General features: G+C 41.6%; 1 protein-coding gene across 4 annotated transcripts in view; it reads right to left on the reverse strand.

The window, feature by feature from the left end:
• Positions 1-7859: 7859 nt before the first annotated feature.
• Positions 7860-20025, reverse strand: part of plekhg5b (pleckstrin homology domain containing, family G (with RhoGef domain) member 5b) — a gene marked incomplete at its 3' end in the record, with an annotated part of 61480 nt that continues 49314 nt past the window's right edge. For 3 of the 4 annotated variants that reach the window (XM_079169957.1, XM_079169960.1, XM_079169959.1), the window contains 13 exons: positions 17178-17369; positions 15694-15864; positions 14195-14290; positions 13720-13920; positions 12953-13063; positions 12681-12830; positions 12105-12242; positions 11864-11983; positions 11568-11700; positions 10917-11032; positions 10667-10818; positions 9455-10519; positions 7860-9321 (listed from right to left, as the gene is read on the reverse strand). In XM_079169957.1, the coding sequence (XP_079026083.1) occupies positions 9312-9321; positions 9455-10519; positions 10667-10818; positions 10917-11032; positions 11568-11700; positions 11864-11983; positions 12105-12242; positions 12681-12830; positions 12953-13063; positions 13720-13920; positions 14195-14290; positions 15694-15864; positions 17178-17369 (2655 nt within the window). Of the gene's footprint in view, positions 9322-9450; positions 10520-10666; positions 10819-10916; positions 11033-11567; positions 11701-11863; positions 11984-12104; positions 12243-12680; positions 12831-12952; positions 13064-13719; positions 13921-14194; positions 14291-15693; positions 15865-17177; positions 17370-20025 lie in introns of those variants that run through there. The other variant, XM_079169958.1, reaches the window with a different exon arrangement.

Consider the following 20025-nt stretch of genomic DNA (forward strand, 5'->3'; position numbering starts at 1 on the left):
GCATCTTATTTTTCACACTTCAACCTCAGCCTTTTAGGATGTAACGTCTAGCTGCTATGGTAAAACAAAAAACAATTATATATATATATATATGTGTGTGTGTAAAAGTGTGCGCGCGTTAAACTCATTGAAAGTGATCGTGAACGTCTCATTTTCATGTAGTTCTTAAAAAGAGCAATTTGGTGGTAGTATATATCTATTATAGTTTTCTCCTCAAAATGTATTCAGTGGGGGAGCAAGTAATAATCAAATATTTTACTGAAGTAAAAGTGCTAAAACCACAGTAAAATACTATTAACACGGTGTAGAAATACTCTGTTACAATTAAAAACCCTGCATTCAAAAAGGTGAAGGTACAAAAGTACTAGCATCAAAATGTACTTAAAGTGAAAGTACTCGTTATGCAGAATGGTCCATTTCTGAATATTGTGTAGGACTAATTTATTAATGGGGTATAATTAGTGATGCATTCATCTGTATTGTACTTGTAATGTTGCAGCTGGTGAAGGTGGAGTTTGTCTATTTACTGTATATACTATCATCATGAATGAAAGATAAGATGATATTAAAGGTAATTGTTGGAAAAACTTAAATAATGTTTTTGTTTAGCCACTGTAATCTAAGCAGCTGGTTCCATAAAGTCTGTGTCCTTGTATGAACCAATCTTCACTCAAGCTTTCTCAGCTGTGTTCTTCATTAAGTTGCCTTTCTTAATGGCTATCTCGTCTGTTTGTTTACTTGTGACCGGGCGTCGAGGGTTGATAGTAAATCTGTTGTGTTCAGGTCAGTATATACGTCGGCTGATTTGCAACCATGACGTCTTCCGAGATTAGGATAAGATGAACCTTGACAGAACGAATTATCAAAGAAACGGATCCCAATGATGTCCAGACTTTATGCAAATCATTCTGTTCCAATGCACTTGTGTGTTATCCTCAGTATATATGTCAGAGACTCAGAGACAGACCTTGGAGCAGCCTTGATGCATAACCTGTTTGTGTTTCAACTCTGTTTCCTTCTTGCAAGAATAAATGTCCTGTTTAATGATTTTTCACCAGGTCTCGAGTAATATTTTTCTAACTGTAATCAAATAAGTGTAGTGGAGAGAAAAGTACAATGTGGCATGACATGGACATGTACTTAGTGATATTCCTTTTAAACCAAGTATATTTGTATCAGAGTGTGTGTATTGTTGTCTTCAGTGCTGATACTTTATGGATGTCACATATTTTATATGTGGAGAAACATATTTGTCAGGTGTGTTCAGACCAACAATTCGCAACTGTCTGACATTACAGAGCAGGGGTCGTTTTAACTTGGCCTCATCCAACAATTGACGTGCATTTACACCTTCTTGGAAGATTACCTTGTACCAAGTCACTTTAAATGTTGCCGCCGGGGCAGAATTATCTACTTTCCTTTCGTAAAAGAAGGTCCGATGTTTCCTATGCTAAAGGAGCTAATAAAGGAAGCATTGAAGCACCTTTCCTTAGCATTTAGAGAATTCGAACATCTCTTATCATGGCGGCCACTTGGATACTTCTGGGTCATTTCACTCCGTTAGGAACCTTCCTCACTATTCGACCACAGCCCTGGACTTTAACTGGACTTTGTTATATCTTTCATGTGTCTCACAACTAAAAAGCATTCGTTGCAAGTTCTCCTTGTTATGTAGTTGACTAAATTGCAAACATTTATGGAAGGGTTTGGCACATGGCCCCATTTTTAGGTCTTCTTTTCTATTTTAGACTTTTGGATTATCACAGTTAGGCAACTAGTTAAAGTACAGATATTTCACTTTGCATGATGAGTTGCAATTGGCAAAGTTGCTCTGAGAGCTCAACACGCTGCAAATTAAAATAACGTATGCAAATAGACACAACACAAGCAAATGAAGAAACATCTACACCAATGTGAAACACAAACACAGAATTTATATGCAGCTTTTGGAAAAAGCACTCCAATTAGAGAAGCTCACGAAAGGAAACAGATTACAGGGGACACAAAAGTGATGCTCACTGCTGGGACATGCTTGTTGTTGCCATAGCTTGTGGTTCATGAAGTTATTGAAGTAAGCTATCAGTCATTGTGATGGCATGATTCAGATAGTATAATAATGAGCAGAAGGCTAACACTAGGTTAACAATAGATATCTGCAATAATATCACAATGTTAAATTAAATTACAAGTTATTTTCTTAGACCAATAACTGATAGCCATCTTTAATAACATCATAATCCCCAAACGGCATCAATAAGTGCTTTGGTTTGGTGAAGAAGTTTCCTAATTTGCTTGTGGTGTGTCTATTTGGACCAGGAGTTTTAAACGGCTCCCGCTCCCTGCTTCTCCACTTCCTGTGCGCACCAGCGATAATGGTGGAGGGCCAGTCAGTTCAGGTATTAGACACACAACACATTGTCAGATTAATTGCGTGATTGTGCTGTAAATATTAAATGTGCCGGACTTACACGTTAAACCCTCTGTCCTCCTCTAGTGTATGTTCTCTTTGAACGAGTTTCCATTTAATTTGGAAATGGGTGATTTGTATTTCATGTTTTAGGCTGCTGCTCTAAAAAGACAATATTGTAATTACAGTAAGCTTCTTATAAGCTGATACAATTATTGAGGTGAGGAGTTTATATTGTCACGTGAAAGTGGGACCTTATGCTCCTTTAATTTAGAAAACAACACAACCTTTACCAGGATAAAGACATTTGATCCTCTAACATATGCCACATCTTTGTGAAATGAATTTATGCCAGAGAGCAGCTGGCAATACATTATCACCTTGCTGCTACTGTGAGGGGGGGATGGGGGGGGGGGACAAGCAGAGGAAGCAGCCATTATTCAATTGCGTCAAGGCATCCACACAGACCTGGGGTGGAAAAAGTAGTCCGATATTTTACTCAAGTAAAAGTATTTACCAACATTCTCCATTGCAAGTTAAAGTCCTGCATGTTACAGAAGGATTATCAGCTAAGTTTACCTAAAGTATTAAAACTGAAAGTACTCATTCTGCAGAAAATTGCGACTGATCATTAGATTGTTGATTGTTTTACTAATGTAGCTGGTAGACGTGGAGTCCTTTTTTAACTTTTCTTTCACTGTGTTGTGAAACAGTGGACACTTTTACCAATTTGAGCCTCAAACAGCTATTTAAAAGAAACCATCGGAGACATTTAGAGGTTGAACAACTCATGGACATCTGAAGTGTGACAAAACTTTCTGAAGTTCCGAACCGGTACTATCTGTAACAATGTGTTGTATTTTGTAAGCTTATCATTATCTTAAAAAAATATTTTAAAAACAATAAATTCTAACCTGAAAAGTAACTAATCATTACTCCTGTCAAATACGTGTACTGGAGTAAAAAGTACAATATTCTCTTGAAGTATAAAGGAATAGAAAATGGTAAAGTATGTGCACCTCAGAATTAGTTAGTTGCCATCACTGGAAGATGTAGAAATAGTGCACTAACCCGAGGTGATGCTTTAAACCTTAAATAGCCAGTTCAGTGTGTTACTCAATCTAGCAACACTAATAAATCAGCCAGGTCGATTTTAGCTTATCGCAGATAAAACGTCTGTATATGTCGGACGATATGTAACAAGAAAATTGTGATACAGAAATGCCAAACTAGATCTGAGGTCATTTGGAACCAGTGTTTCCACTACAAAGTCTGTCCACCACAGAGCTCTGACAAGTTAATCTTTTTTCTGTAAAATGTCCAATATACTTTACTCACAATTGTTTAAGAGGATAAGAGATATTAAGATTGTTCATTCATGTTATGTGTCACAAAAATATTACAAAAAAACACCATCGGTTAAGAAAAAGCCTTATAAAGTGAGTTTTAAGAAGAGATTGAAAAGAGGATATGAGTTGAAAGCTGGTGGTAACACTAACTCTCAATCAGCTCTGTGTTGCACGGAGAGCTTGACGTATCCCAAATGTATCTCTCTGTGATTTCAGGGGTCAACGAGAACAGAAAAGGGCCAGATGTTCTTGTGCACCATGTGAAGGTCAAAGCCATGCAGTCTAACGGCCGTGTGTGGTACTGATCGAGGGCAGATGTTCACAGGGTTATCCATTCCATATGGCTGTCGCTCGTCCATGGGCCTTTTCACAGCACCGCTCTTGTAAACACGCTTTAGTTCGCTGTTCCCTTTTTTTCTGCCCCTGTAAAACATGTCCTAAATCCAATCACCTAGCCCTTCTAAAGGGGATGATGTTGATGAATGGGAATGTGTAGTGGTTGTAGTGACCTATAAGCCCCTACTGAGATTACAGGCAGGCAACCAGCCAGCCAGGCCTGGCCAGGGCACCAGGAAACCGCTAGAGCTTAAAGAGGGATTGTTTAGATAGACAATGGTGTCTACCTGGTTTTAATCCCCGGTCAAAAAGAGTACAGGGGATTGGCAGAGTTTAATAAATGAAAGTGCTCCTATAATCAGGATTTGCCAAAGTGCCCCTTTTGTGTTAATCGTACATTTTTTACAGCATGGTTTTTGACATCTGCCACAGCAGGTGGCGTTAACCCATTCTCTGCCCCATCTGTATGCAGTGTACGTTTCCACCTGACATCATGCAGAGAAGTGCACAGAACACACACGTCAACAAGAAGGGAAAGTTGCACTTTGTATATTCTCTACTATCTCGGTTTCTCCAAAATGACAATCTTCTAGCTTAAAGCTGTAGCTGGGTTTAAATGCACCAGGTAGCAAAAACCTCACGTACCTGGAAATAATCGATGGCGTGCATCCGGCCTTTAGCCGCCATGCGACTACAGCCGACTATGGCACAGCCACATTACTTACTTTAGTAAAGGCTAATAGAACAAGGATGTGTAATTACTCCATTGCTAAAATAGAAAGCTGCATTTTAATAATTAAAGTCCAGCGTATCAGCGATAAAGCATAATAAAATTGTTTTAAAATCAAGGATTACAAGAGTAAATCCCGACGGGCCAGATGTGAGAGTGGGAGGGGTCGCCCCATTCTGGGAGCAGATTAAACTGAAAATCCCACAGGACCGCACTGTCTTTTCTCTGCAGCTTAGGGGCTTGTGTGGACTCAACATGCTGTAATCCACCGATTAGCTGATATAATCACCTGTAAATACACCTTGGCCATGATGTTGCTGTGGGCCGTCAGGCCCCGCTCTGCCCTGCATCGCGTCCCACATGTGTGTTGGACACTTTGTTATGGCGACGGGTCTGATTTGAACTTTCTGGGAACCAGAGGCGGACTCTCGGACCAGACAGACAGACAGCTGGAACAGATGTGATCTGACTGAGTTCCCAGAAACTAAACTGCACAGATGAAAGCTGTTTAACTCAAGAGTAGCCCAAATAATTTTACTATGTTAAAAACACATTAATTCAAACCCCTGCTCCTTGATACTATACATACATTTTGCATTTTTTACATACTCAACCATAACTTTTTTAATGGCTTTTTTATGACATACTATACTGTCACTGGTTTTACATTTGTATGCAATCCTAAACTTTGACTTTTTTAATGACTTTTTTATGACATGCTGGAGACCATGTCTTTTGAGAATCAGAATGGCCTTTATTGGACAAGTATGCGTTGCAAATAAAGAAAATTGTGTTTAGTAGTGTTTGCATCCCTCTCAATGTATTGACACAGAAATAGAAATAGGGACAGCTAGAGACGAGGACAACAAGGACAACGTTGGACAAATAATGTAAAGTATAGAAAGGACTGTCATGTACAGAAGTAGTGAAAAATAGGTGTAAATATGAATATATATATATATATATATATTATATAAGCTTGTGTGTGGGTATTTCTGCATTGAGTTTTACCTTAACTAAGTGAAGAGCACGCTCACTTGGGTGAAGTTTTTACTTCAACCACATATTGACTGCTTCATTTCAAATCCATTAGAGTCGTGTAAAGAGGAAACATTAGAAAATGTATGATCTTGTGATTCTTAGTCCATGTAGCGCTAGTCTTCAGCAGCTCCTTACTAGAAGTACTGTCTACGGTGTGGAGCAAGATATCAAATACAATGCCAGTAAGAGTGCCATCTTGATCTGTAGAACCAAAGAGGACAAATGTCTTAAATTCCCTGACTTCAAATTGTCTGATAACAAAGTTGGTGTCTGTGATAAGGTAAAATATCGTCGTCATTTTATTAAAGAACAGATGACCAATGATATTTATAGACAATGTCGCGTAGGATGTATGCACAAGCAAACACTCTCTTACGCTACCAGTCCCAGCTGTGGAGACGTTGGTACAGCTGTCTCTTTGTAAGGCATTGGTAGTCCTATGCACTTTTATTGCACTTTTGTATGTAGTTTGATTGATTGATTGATCTATATGATGATATTTTGGTGTTATTGACAGTGTATGATGTATATGTTACGTGTTCATTAAATATTTTTTGTTTCCATACAATGTTCTGTAGCGGTTTCTAGCGGGGACAAGTTGAAACGGGTTGTGTCCAGGGTGTGAAGGGTCTTCAGTGATGTTTCATGACTCTGGGGCTGGCTGGCACCAATCACTTTCTCTGCAGTATTGACAGGAAGTACATCCTCTGCTAGACCTTTTTCCTGATAGTGTGTTTGATTGAAGACCACTTGTGATCCTGGGAGATGGTGGATTCCAGAAACTTGGAAGGCTTCTGTTGTTCAGAATGTGAATGGCAGGCAGTGTGGAGGGGTTCCTCCCGAGGTCCACGGTCATCTGCATGGTTTTAAGAGCGTTCAGCTCAAGGCTGCTCTGACCACACCAGAGGGCCAGCTGTTCAAACTCCCGTCTGTATGCAGACCCATCACCATACCGGATGAGGCAGATGACTGTTGTGCCATCTGCAAACTTCAGGAGTTTAACAGAAGGGGCTCCTGAGGTGCAGTCCTTGGTGTAGAGGCAGACTTTTTTATTACTTCCTTTTGACAAACTATACTAGACAAGTTTCCTCGAGATACCATATTTTGACTTTTTTCGACATTCTATGCTATGACTTTTTTACGTTTTTTTCGAGATACCATATTTGGACTTTTTATACTTTTTTCCCACATACTATACAATACCTTTTTATGATGTTTTCTTGAGATACTATATTTTAACTTTTTTGACATACTATGACTTCTTTCAACATGGTATACTATAACCTTGTTTTGATACACTATATATATCTTCTCATGACGTTTTCTCAAGATACCCAATTTTGAGTTTTGACTTTCTCACTACTCTCTATACAATTCAACATACAATAACTTTGGAATTATGAATTAGTTCACCAGTTAGAGACTTTGCCAATTGATGAAATTAGAAGTTTCAGTGGCCTGAGTTCATAACCAGCTTACAACAACTCACTTCATTCGTGAGGTTTTTGACGTACTATACTACGACTTTGTTTTTTCGAGATATTATTTCCACTTTTTGTTTTTTCGAGATATTATATTTTCACTTGTTAAGCCTTTTCTTCCAACATATTATCCCATGAAGTTATGACGTTTTTTTGAAGTTCCATATTCTGACATTTTTTGAGATACCATATTTTGACTTGTTTCGACATATTATTATATTATGACTTTTTAAGACTTTTTTTTACAGATAATACTTTTTTTCGACATACTATTTTCGCTTTTTATGTTTTTTCAAGATATTATATTTTCACTGTTTTTCAACATATTCCATGAATTTATGACATTTTTTTAAATATAATATTCAGACTTTTTAAGACTTTTTTACAGATAATATTATGACTTTTTTTCGACATACTATTCTTCCCTTTTTATGCCTTTTGTCGACACACTATTACACTTAAATGAATTTTTGACCTACTATGCTGTGTTACAAACATGAGACGAGAGCAGTACGACCAGTTCATGTAGTTTTAATGCTTAATGCCATTCAGATTCAGCTCTTCCCCTCAAATCACTCCATTACAATGGATTAAACCATTAAACGAGGGATAAAGTATTTTAGCAGTTTTACTCTGTAAGACACTAACATTATTCCTGAAAGAGGAAACACAATTTTGGTTCATAGCACAATCATGCCTGGCAAGAAAAAAATATTAAGACTACATCAACAAAACAAATGTACAAATCATTTAAGCAAACAATATAAACAATATCTTATATATAAAACATAGCAAGCAAAATAAATATTACACATTAACAAAAAAAAAACTAAAAGTAAACAGAGTTAACCTATTTGGTTTGGGCGATGTTTGGAAAAAGGTTATAAATCACTGATCTGAAACGTTGCACATCAGTGTGAATGATGAGTAAATCTCCTGGGAAAAGCTGTGTTCATCTAATTCACTCACGACAGAATATCCAAACCAAACATTTGTACTTATTAGTGTGCGCAGGCATTAGTCAAGTGTAGATATCTTTTTGTGTTTTTCCTATGATCACATTCTTGCTTGTGCTTATTCAGTCAAAGTCTTTTTTTTGGGGAACTCAACTCTCATTAGTTCAACATACCAAATAACATTAGTTTAACATAGATTAACAGTAAAAAAAAAGAAAAAAGAATTCCATCTGAGAAATCTGTTGAAACATGATTGGCTGTATTGGACCTTTTTGGTTGTTGGGAATCTACTGGCTACTTCCATCTTTGGGTGTGTTAGCATATTCACAGGAGATGGGAATCAGTTATTGTTCAGTCAGGAATCGAGGACCATGTTATCGTTCAAACACAAGATAATCATACAAACATTCTCTCACACATACATACATCTGTACACGAACAAACAGACAGCAAACAATAAATTCTATTTCATTGTGTGACTGTAATTGTAAATTCACTCTTTAGTGATTCTCCTACTTAACATATATAACTGTGCAATTTAAATGTTTTTTTCTTTTGTTAAAGCAAACCAGGAGTAGTATAAATATTAGGAGGACGTCCTAGGTGCTGTTTGTTTTTAGCCACGTATAGAGAGCATTTTCAAGACTTAGTGTTCCTCTCACTGTGAGGATGCGGGATTCAGCTCCAACTCTACTCTGGTGCACACTCCCCCAGTCCACCGTAACGTCCCAGCCCCTATAATGCTACTTCCGTTGCAAAGTGCAAGCAGTTAATGTCTCTCTGCCTCTCCCCTCCACTCATTCAAATTTGGAAAATCAATGCAACAGCAAAGAAAAAAACTGTTCTCATGAAAAAAAAATGGTCCTATCAGTGTCCAAAAAGCAACCAGAAGGGAGAGGGCAGCAAAAGAGAGAGTGCATTTGTGTCGCAAGAAATTCAGTCCATCGGAGCAAAACAAGTCTTGTTCTTTATTATGCCCACGTGCCACAGGTCAGCTGTGTGGAAAAGTGGTTATACTTCCCTAGAAATAGAAAAGACAAAAAAACAAAATTCAGACACATATTCCCTACAGTAAGGAAATGCTGGATCTAGAACAAAATTGTCAAAAGAGTGATATCAATCTATAAACTGGTATTACTGAAGTAAGGACTTACGATGCAGTGAGTGTAGAGTTGAGGACAAGAGTGGTGCGTATCCTATAGAGCTGAGCCAGCGTCAGCTTCTTGTGCTGCTGGCCCGGAGATTTCTTCCTTTTCGGAGACATCTCCCCCGAATCACCGGTGGCCGTCGACTCGTTTTTACTTTCCACGCAGGCAGATGGAGCTGTTTCCCCGTCCGAGCTGTTGCTTTGGGACTCATCGCCCTCGCGTCGTCCGGTGGGCGCCGTGCGGCCGTGCTTGGCCACCGCCCTCCTCAGGGTGGCACAGAGTTTGTCAGAGAGCATGCTCGTGCCCAAGCAGTCGTCAGACTGGTCGAGGTCACTGGAAAACAGCTCCAAGCTGGTTTGGCCTAACTCCGTCATGCTTTTACTGTGTGCCAGCGGTGAAGTGTCCACGTCCCTACATTGTGATTGGCCCTGCGCCTTGGCGCTGTGTGAGTGTGTGAGGGATACGGAGGTTTTACCATAGAGGCGCTGCAGCAGATTGTCCTCAGAGCGGGATAAGGCCAGAGTGGAAAGCCTCTGGAGGCAGTGGAGTCGTGACTGAACATGAGGCCGCCGGCGAGGTTTACAGGACTGGACTACGGACAGCTGGGACCCCAGTGAGGCAGAATCCTCCTCCTCCTCCTCCTCTTCCTCCTCCTCCTCCTGCTGCTCTTCTTCTACCTCCTTGAATACTGTCAATTCCTGCTCCGCCTCCTCGACCTCCCTGTATTCCTCTTCCTCCTCTCCTTCACTTTGGCCGGGCTGAGGCGGAAGTTCTCTCATGAGGGATTCAGGGGAGAGGGTACCATAGGCGCTGTCCATGGAGAGAGAGCGACACTGAGGGTCCAGCTCCTCGCCGCCAGGCCCCGTCTCCTGATCGTGCTCAGAATAAACACCGGAGTGACCTCTGTGGGGGCTCTTGGACTGTGACTGCAGGACCTCAGACAGGAGAGCCACTTCGGAGTCTTTTTTACTGGTTCCCTGGAGGTTCATGTTTGGGGAAGGAAGCTCTTGGTGTTCGCCTGGTTCGTCAATGTCCATCACCGACAGGGTCTCAGTGGAACCATCTGATTGACTGAAAGGAAGGTTTTGGTTGGTTTAGTGGATAGTTGAGACCCAAATGCACTGAAAACGATCAATCACCAACGAGGATAACAGTCTTTTCTTGACATGATTCCAATCACTTTGTCAGGAATATGTGTTGAGGTGAACACTGTCGTACCTTGAGTTCGGCTGGTCTTTGTGCCTGAGGCATGGTGAACTTGAGTTGCTGCTCTCATCTTCCTCCTCATCTTCTTCCTCACCCTGTGTACATCTCTTCATACTGTTCTGCTGCCGGAGGACCTCCTCAGTGCGGAGCCTCTGGAGCTGGTTCTGCAGCGTAATTAAACAAATACATTAAGTATGGAAAAACCACAACATTGTGTCTCTGGATCTTATTTCCCAATTGAGATATGAACTGGCTCTCCAACCTGGACGTTGCAGATTGCATCGATCCAGCTTCGCCCCTGGGTGGCGCTGTTGGCTTGGAAAGTGTAGGCTGCCACTGCACTCTTGAACTCATTGAGGTAGATGAGGATGAATGAGCCTACGGAGACAAAAAGCACACAGAAGAAATCAGCATTGTCTGGAAAAAAGTTACAGCCAAATTCCCAGTTTCATGTCTGCAGTTAATAATCATAACCATCAGTGGTCTCCGGTGGTGGAATGAAACTAAGTGCATTTACACAAGTAAAATGCAACATACACATTATTGCAGCAGCAATACTAATCCAGAAACATCATTATAGAAAAACACTGACAGGGAACATTTTGCTGGTACTACTTTTACTTAAATAAATGATCTTAATCCTTCTTTTACCACTGGTGATCTCTTAGTTCTACATTATTTAAGCTTCAGTTCAGCTTTATATTATAGCTTTACATTGATGCTAACACCATTCATCCATTGATCTAATTGGACAGCAGACACTTTATCAAGTTTCATCTTAAATATTTGCTGGTTATAACTTCTCAAATGTAAAGATTTTACTTTTTCATAGTAGTTTTCGACAGATTTTTCAAATATGTAAAAAAAAAAAAAGAGTAAATCATGAAAGGATTATTAGTTACTGAGCACTCACCAGGGTCTTTGAGTTCCTTACAGACGACATTGTGAATGAGGAGAGGCTGGCGGATGATTTTGATTTTCTCCACTCTTTTCCCTGGCTTGGTAATTAGCAGCAGGTCGGTGAACAGGACACAATAGACTTCCATCTACAGAGGAGATAAACTCGTCTCAGGTCTGATAGAAACTCGTTTCTTTCTGTTCTAACAAGTCAAACATTTTATGTGAAATATGAGGCGACTGTTCAGCAAAGTGAAAAACCAGTTGTTGAGCATAAAGATAGGAAGGGCTCATCATGCGAGTCAGTCTTACCCGACTGTCTTTGCCCTCTTTCATCCTCAGAGCTCCCTCAAGATGCAGCTGTCGAGTCTCCTCCGGTGAAATTCCTCTCATGGGAGCCATGAGGTCGAAGCGGTTATACTCCTTCAGGATCTGACGGGGGGGAAAACACAAAAAGTATGAAGCTGAATCCTACAATAGGTTTCACATCTGACAGAGCTTTTTTTTTTGAAGATGTGGGAGAGCACTGGAGCCCCCATAACTCGTTTCTTACCTTCTCCACCTCTTCACTGCTGCCCTCTACAGCCTCGTAGGAGTCTATACGGGCAGAAATGGTGGCCAGCTTCTGTTGTTCCTGACGCTGGCGCATCTGGGACTCCACGCTGTTGATGAAGCCCTCTACAGCAGCCACCTTGAGGAGGAAAAACACAGAGATGCACTCAGACATGTTCTATCAGTGTAAACTACCAAAGCACCAAATATTATAAATGTATATACAGTACGTCCTTATAGAATGGTGGAGGAACTATTCAGATCCTTTAATTAAGTACACTGTAAAATACTGTAAAAACACTGCTACTAAGTCCTGCATTTAAAATTTGAATGGAGTAAAAGTATGAAAGTATAATCAGGAAAATATACTTTAAAAGTAAAAGTACTCAATGTAGAAAAATGTCCCCTGTGACCGTTATACTATTATATCATTAGATTATTATTACTCATGGTTTAGTGTAAAAGCAGGATTTTACTGTTGTAGTTGCAATGTAGAAATAGTCAAGTACCTCAAAATGTGTACATAAGTAGAGTACTTGATTAAATGAACGCAGTGACATTCCACCACTATGCTTACCATGCTGTTGACCATGTCCCGGGCCGACGGCTCGTCCGTCTTCTTGAGGACGCTCTTCAGTAGGAGTGGGTATTTGGTCAGTCGCTGGTGAGGCTTCGCCAACATGTCAGCCAGCTTCAGGCGGTTACACTGCTTATGGGTCTCTGCCCACTGAACAGAGCCGGACAAACACAGGAAATCAAACATTTAAATGGGCCAGAATTGTGAAGACAGTAAATGTGCTGTACAGTATCTGGGATTAGCTTTGAGGCGAGAGGGCTGAGAGGACTGACCGTGACGTAGGTCCTGAAGAGCTCATTGTCCCTGAGAAGCGTGCGCATGTTCTCCATGCAGCCCTCCTCCTCCATGCAGTAACGGATGTAGGGCTGGAACCTGGAGCCAAACTGGACACACGCAGACAAACAAAGACGAGCGTCAAGAGATATCACGAACACCGACATGAGGGAAAACAGACTAAAGATCAAAGTCAAAAATATAACTTATTACATTAATAAATGATACAGTTGTGTAAAAGTAGCAAAGTACCATACTCTAAAATGATCCATTCAAGGCCCTGCATTCAGTTTTTGACTCAAGTAAAATTATTAAAAGCAAAATGTACTGAAAGTATCAAAGTCCAAGACATATTTACATCGTGGTCGAAGAGATAAGACGTGCAAAAAATAAGTATTTGAAAAAAATGAGATCAATAAAAGAGTCAAATAAACTGTTATCGACGGATCTTTTCTTTTCACCAAATGACAGGAAGTAAAGGGAAAATAATTATTTCACCAATCGCATTAGTTATTGATGTAATCAGTTCTATTGTATGACTCATATGATAACTGTTTATTGACTGCTATTGGTTCCTTATTATTGAGCGTTTTATCCATACGACACAGTTCATAAGCCAAACTGTAGCCACTCAGAAGATTAGGTCGAGGTCGGTGGGTTTGACTGAGGACTTTGTCGTAAAGTCCACAAGTTCGTGGTTTCTTGATAACCCTCTCTTTGTGGTACTCGTGGAGAGATATCGGATTACAATGCGATTGCAACTGACCGTCCTGAAGCCGTGGTGAAGGTCCGTGGGGTCGAGCAGAGCCCGGGCCTGCCTGGCCTTCTCCAGGACTGGCAGCATGACCTGGTTCCACAGGGACGTGTGGAGGCAGACAAGCTCCTGGATGTTACTGAACAGCTTGGTGGGGTCCACCTCCGTCAGCAGACCGCTCTCCTGCAGGTTCAGCAGCCCGCTCAGGAAGAGCTGCAGAGAGTGATACGAAAGAAAATGAGTTTCTAATTTGTTATAAAGACACGAATGCCGACATAAAGCCTTTAAAGCCAAAGGTTATTACTTCACACATCACAGGTTAAAACTCCTGTACTCCGCTTACTGAGTACTGATAAAGGCTGGTGTCTATTCTTAGACCTTATCAACACGTTTATTGTGTGTCTATCTATCGCTGTACAGAAGCTAGTTCATCTTACACAACAGCCAGAGTTGTATCAGCACATGAACTTCACAGTAGTTCACTTACATCAGTGATGACTCGGAGTTTTTTGATGTAGGTTGCCTCTGTGTGAAGCAGCTCCCATATCGCCTCCTGCTGGTGGAACTGTCGCCTTGTCAATGCCTGCACACACAAAAACGCAGATCATGTTATTAAATATAACAAATACAGTCACAGATTTGTTCCTATTATTACGTTACATTGTTATTTCCTCCATTGTATTAAGAGAGCGTCACACATTTTGTGTTAGAAACTGGAATGTACAGGTCCGTCTGTAGCATCTCACCTGTTAATATCAGGTCCAGTCTTTGGTCTTTTTCACATCGTAAGTCAGAAAGTGACTAGTGGTCAGTACACCAACACCCCATCTACCAAAATGTATGACCCTGTCTATAGTAAATACTGTGGCTGCAGTGAGATTTACAACTAATGGTCGGAACATCTTATTAGATATACGCATACAAAGGCCACAATTGCAAAGTTATTGTACGTTTCAGAATGTGAAACAATATGTTGAATATCATATACCTGAAAGTAAGAGAACCCTCTGTGGACACGTGGTCACATGGTATGTTGTCACTACATTTTATTTATGGAATACTTCTTTGATAATGTCTTTGCTTATTTACTTATTATTATTCATGTTGTATAAAATCCGATCAGACACACAACGCAATTTAACTGACATGAACTGAAGCATAAATGTAGCTTCTGTTTTGTTTTTGCTTTTTTTAAATGTCTGTATTATGTTCATACTTGTGCGTGAGGGATGCGTTGTGTAAATAAAACCATTCAGTCATTCATTCATGCTCTCTAACATGAGAATGACTTGTTCCTATATTTCCCAGTTACTCACATTACCAACTTGATTGCTGGCCAACATCAAGCAATCAAGTGTGCAAAGTGGCACACGGGATTATCTCACAGGGGTGAGTGTACATACAGCACGGGGCACTGTGTCGGAGCTAAGCAGTGGTATCGCTCCGTCTCGCTGTCCTGATTAGTCACGTACACATTAACAGGTGGAAGCGTTCGGCGTTATCGTTTACATCCCTGTGAGCAGTGTAGTAGTAAATCGCTTTGTAAAGCGTCATTCTGGAGAAACGGACAGCAGTGCAATCGTGACAAAGACACGCGATGAAGGAAGTAAGAGTCCGGTGCATACCGGGAAGCAGGATGGCGGCATGCTTGTAGTAATCAGCTGCCAGATTTATGTTTTATTTAAATTGTCACTTGTAAAAAAAAAAAAGTTAAACGTTAAGGTTCTGCCATCGTCTTTGGATCTTTTAGTTATTAATGGTGAATCAGGTTGTAGCAAGGATATTATAATAATAGATAGACGGACAGATATATTTAGATTTACAATCATTATGTGTTCAGGACTGAAAGGAGGCACAATAAGTTTCATACATAAAAGAACAAGTCTTCAAATGATCTTTAATTCTTAATTAATTGTTTTCGCCCCACAGTTTACAGTGCGTTTTACTTCATCACCCCCCCCCCCCCCCGGCCTGTGTGTGCTGTACCTCGGAGCTGTCCAGTAACGTCTGCCAGCTGTCCTCCAGGGACAGGTTGGTCTCCTCCTCCTCCTCCTCCCAGGAGTCCTGGTGGAAGGAGAGCTGCCGCGGCACCTTGGGCAGCCCGAACAACATGTAGGAGTGGAGCTTACTCTGGAGCTGCTCCAGACGATCCGCCTCCTGTAATGAATTTAATAAAAAAACAAGCCTAATTAGTTTGAACTCGGTTACCAGCATGACAGCGAGAAGAGATGCCAAATCAACTGTCCATTTCTGTCCTTTGTGTGTCAGTTTATTGTTACGTTCAGACTGTAAGTAGAGATGAGTCCAAAAATTAGCATATAAATCCGGTCCTCACTCGCGCCTTAATTCTTAAATCCAACAGTAGCTGCTATTCAGGCCATTGTTCAGCCTGGCAGGCCTTATGTAGTTATGAAAATGAGCTCTGTGCATTGAGACCATTTTTAACAATAGAGGACTAGGGAGTGGGGGAAAAAGCTACAACATGGAGGAGGGGAAGATGGACCAGTGGTCTGTAAGCCATGAAATATTTTTTAAAAAGTCCTGTTCTATGTTGATTAATAGTGAGAAATTGCACTGCAGATTTAGGAGTAAAGTGATCAGAGATCCGCGTTTCTTTTCATAGTTTTGTGAAAAGAAGGCACTGACAGCGGTTCATCCCTACAATATGGAAAGTGCAAGAGGTCCAGGTCCTGGTGAGGGATCTCTGGCCCTGAAGGGGTTATGGGGGACGCTCGGGGTGAATGGAGACGAGACAGGCAGTGACAGGTGACTGACAGATACTGTCTCTATATGACATCTGCTACTGTGCAGGATGTGACCTCAGGAGGGGCGAGACAATGGGAACGTGTGTGGGCGAGTGGGCTTTATTAGAATGAAAGTTCATAATTTCTGTTGATAAACCTTAAGCGGTTAAAGGAAAGGTTTGACAATTTGGGATTTTGCTTTTGCGTGAAATAGTAAGCTTTTGAGGTGCTGGAAGGCACACTTGTTATCTGTGGACAGAAGCAGGCTAACTGTTTGTACCTGTTTCCAGTCTTTATGCTAAGCTAAGTTAGCCGACTTCTGGCAGGAAGAGAGAAGTATCAATCTAACTTCTAAAAAGTGAAACTATTCCTTTAAGCCTTTTTCATGGGTAAGCTGAGTTTCTTGCTCATCAGCATTGGATAGAATTGAGTCAGGCTTTTCCTCCACCTACTCATTTCCAGAGGAAAGTATGTGAGCCAACAACACGAGACTTCGATGGGAAATTACCTCACCAGAACTCGGGGGATATGGCCTTCCGACCCCCTCCCACTGCTGCTTGCTACTGTTTTGTTTGCTTTTTAATGTGGGTTTTTTTCGGAGACATGTCTGGGAAACAAGCTTGTCCCCTCACAGCTTTTACAATTTCTGTTTTACAGGTCAAGAGAAAGTGCAGCAGCACATCAGTCTTCCATTTCATGTGATCCGCTCTGTCTGATCAGTGTTACCTTGCCGAAGGGCCCCATTCCAGCGTTGGAGCTGAAGAAGCCGCTGAAGCGACTGGCAGCGCGGTTCTTCCAGCTGTCGGGACCGGCCCCGATGCCGGGCAGAGAGCTACCGGTCTGTCCCACAGCCTCCGGGGTAGGAATATTCGTTTCTCCCAAAAACTCAGTCATGTTCTTCCTTCGTCGAGCCTGACCCTGCAAGGCAGAGAGCAACACATTTACACAGTGTAAAAAAGAACAATTCAAAATGAAAGAAGGCAGACTGTACATGAGTGACGGACAACAGTTTCCAGTCTGACGGCTGGAAAGAGACAATGAAGGAAAGCGAGAAATATACAAAGACAGGATAAACAGGAAATCGGAGGGGAATTCTGTGCAAGGGATGACATCAGCAGGACCGTTAAAGCTATCCTAATGATCAGACACAAACAGGAGAGGGAAGGACTGCCACTTCCTCGCGGTGAAATCTCATTACATCACAAGTCGCAGGCGGGAGGCCGTTCCATAAGAACAGACGGCCCGAGTCTGGCCATTGTTCCCGCTCCATTGTTACCCTGTCAGCAGGCCCTGCCACGGACCCTCATTCATGCAATCTCTGTCCACTTTACGAGCTCCAGCAAAGCAAACAAACAGGGGCCACCTCAGTATCTGAGGAAGCAGTTGTTTTTGCCGTTAGAGTGAGGAATCTGCTGGTGAGGAGTCGGTGAGATTCAGGACACTGACCCCCCCCCCCCCCCCTCCCCTTCAAACACAGTGACAAGGAACTTACATTCCAGGACACTGACACTGTTGCTGAAACTGACCGGCCATTCCAACTAAATTCTTTTGCTGATCACCCCCCACTCCCCCCCCCCCCCCCCCCGCCGCCACACAAACGCAATGCAATCAAACACTTGTGTCTGTGGTACCCAACAGCATAGTAGCTTTGGACATAAGGTTGTAGGTTTGGTTTGAAAAATGGTCCTCAAACCCCCCAAAAATCTAACATTTATATCAATACTGTAAACAACATAATTTTTGTTTGGCTACAGGGCTCCAAACACATACTCCACTGATCTAGCGTTGCACTCCTACAACATTGTCGGACTTGTGATGGATAGTTCGAAACAAAAATCAATTTAGCAGAGACAGAAACATTGTCTTTTTCATTCCACGCATTCTTCTTCCTCGTCGTGTGTGATGTACTAATAGCGGCCAATGTGGCCTTAAGGCGAATATTGACTGTTATCAAAAATATAGATGAGACTAGTTTGTAACCCCAAAAACATGCAAGAGAGGAGTTTGCTGTCATTTTTACAGCCCTGCATGGCCCCTCTCATACTGCAGGCACAACCTCATCGGAGGGAATCTCCGTCAGCAGTCCCTCTCTCCTATCATCTGAATTAAGGTGCAAGGATAGAAAGAAGGCGTTTATAAAGCGATATACACACGAAAGAAAATCAAACTAAAACTGCGGGGGACAAAAACAGGAGCACAGACAGTCATGCTTTGAATAAATGGAGACAAACTATGAAGAAGCAGTCTGGATAAACCTCTGAGGTTATGCTACCCAGCTCGTAGAAGTAAACAACTTCCATTACACTTCAGATAAAGACTTATCAAAGTATAGAAGTTTGTGGCTTGTATATGTAACAAAATGAAATGTAAACACTGTGAATAGCTCTAGTCAAATTGTTCTGCCTTGCACAGGTTCCCACTTTAAGAAGAACATGCCCAGACCTTTGTGAAACCACTTAACTAAAGCAAAAGCTTACAAATGGCCTATATACAGTTGCATAACAAGACTGTAAATCAGAGTGGGGGGTCCTAAAGGTTTTCAGCTTGAAGTCCTTTTATTTATTTAATTTAGTGACGATGACCAAAGAGGAGAGTGACTTAACTGCAAATAAGACATGTTGGCTTTAAAGCAAGAACTAGAGTGAGAGGGGAAATGGAACAAATTTAAAATTCTGGAGTGAAAGGAAAACAAGCCTGGACCCATTTAGGGATTTTGTTTTTTAAGAGGGAAATCCGGGCCAACTGGCCAAGGACACAGGTGTCAAGAAGTGCTCAGTCTGCATGGACCAACGGGTTAAGTCTGGGGGTAAACTGAAACCTGGTTTGTTTAATCTGTGTTCTAAGTCTTAGTCTCAACAATTGAGATTTAAAACAGATATGTTCTTAGCATATCCCGTGAATAAAAATCAGACAAATTTAAAAATAAACATTCTGCAGTCGCGGAAAACAAAAAGCAATCGTCTTGATTATCAATTTAACGAGAAACTAGTTTCTAAAACACAACGACGAGGCCAGGAAGTTGAAAATGAAAAGGATACAGGGATAGAAGCCCCCCCCCCAACAGTTTCCCACCACATTAACAGTGCTCACCATTGAAGCCAGAGGCATGTCAAAAGTAACAAAAACCATCCTAATCCTTCAATTGGATTCATGGATCGCAGCCCATTCTGGAACCAGCTGCTGCGCTCTCTCAACTTCTAGCCTCCTCTGTGTCTCTCTGTCCACATCCACCGTGAAAAAAACACACACACACATCCACACCGTCCGGACTTCTGGCGTTGAATCAGTCCGAGAAGCCGTGTGACAACTAAGAACACCGCCACGTCACTCTCCCCCCATCAAGAGACTGGTGTTGAACTTCATCCGATCTTCAAGCGCCCCCCCGTTCCAGCTGACAGGGTCCGGGTTTTTGCGGTGTCTGGCTGTCGCGTCGTCCTGCCGTGCCCCACAGCAGCTCCTCTTTGAACCGGGACGTATCTCTGTCCTGTCCTGCTGGCCAAACAGTCAGTGGTTGCATTTCACACAGACACTGGCCTGAAGTCATAGCAACCAGGAGGATCCTGCCTCATTGTGT

The sequence above is a fragment of the Pholis gunnellus genome, assembly GCF_910591455.1.
Source record: "Pholis gunnellus genome assembly, chromosome: 2".
Lineage (NCBI taxonomy): Eukaryota > Metazoa > Chordata > Actinopteri > Perciformes > Pholidae > Pholis > Pholis gunnellus.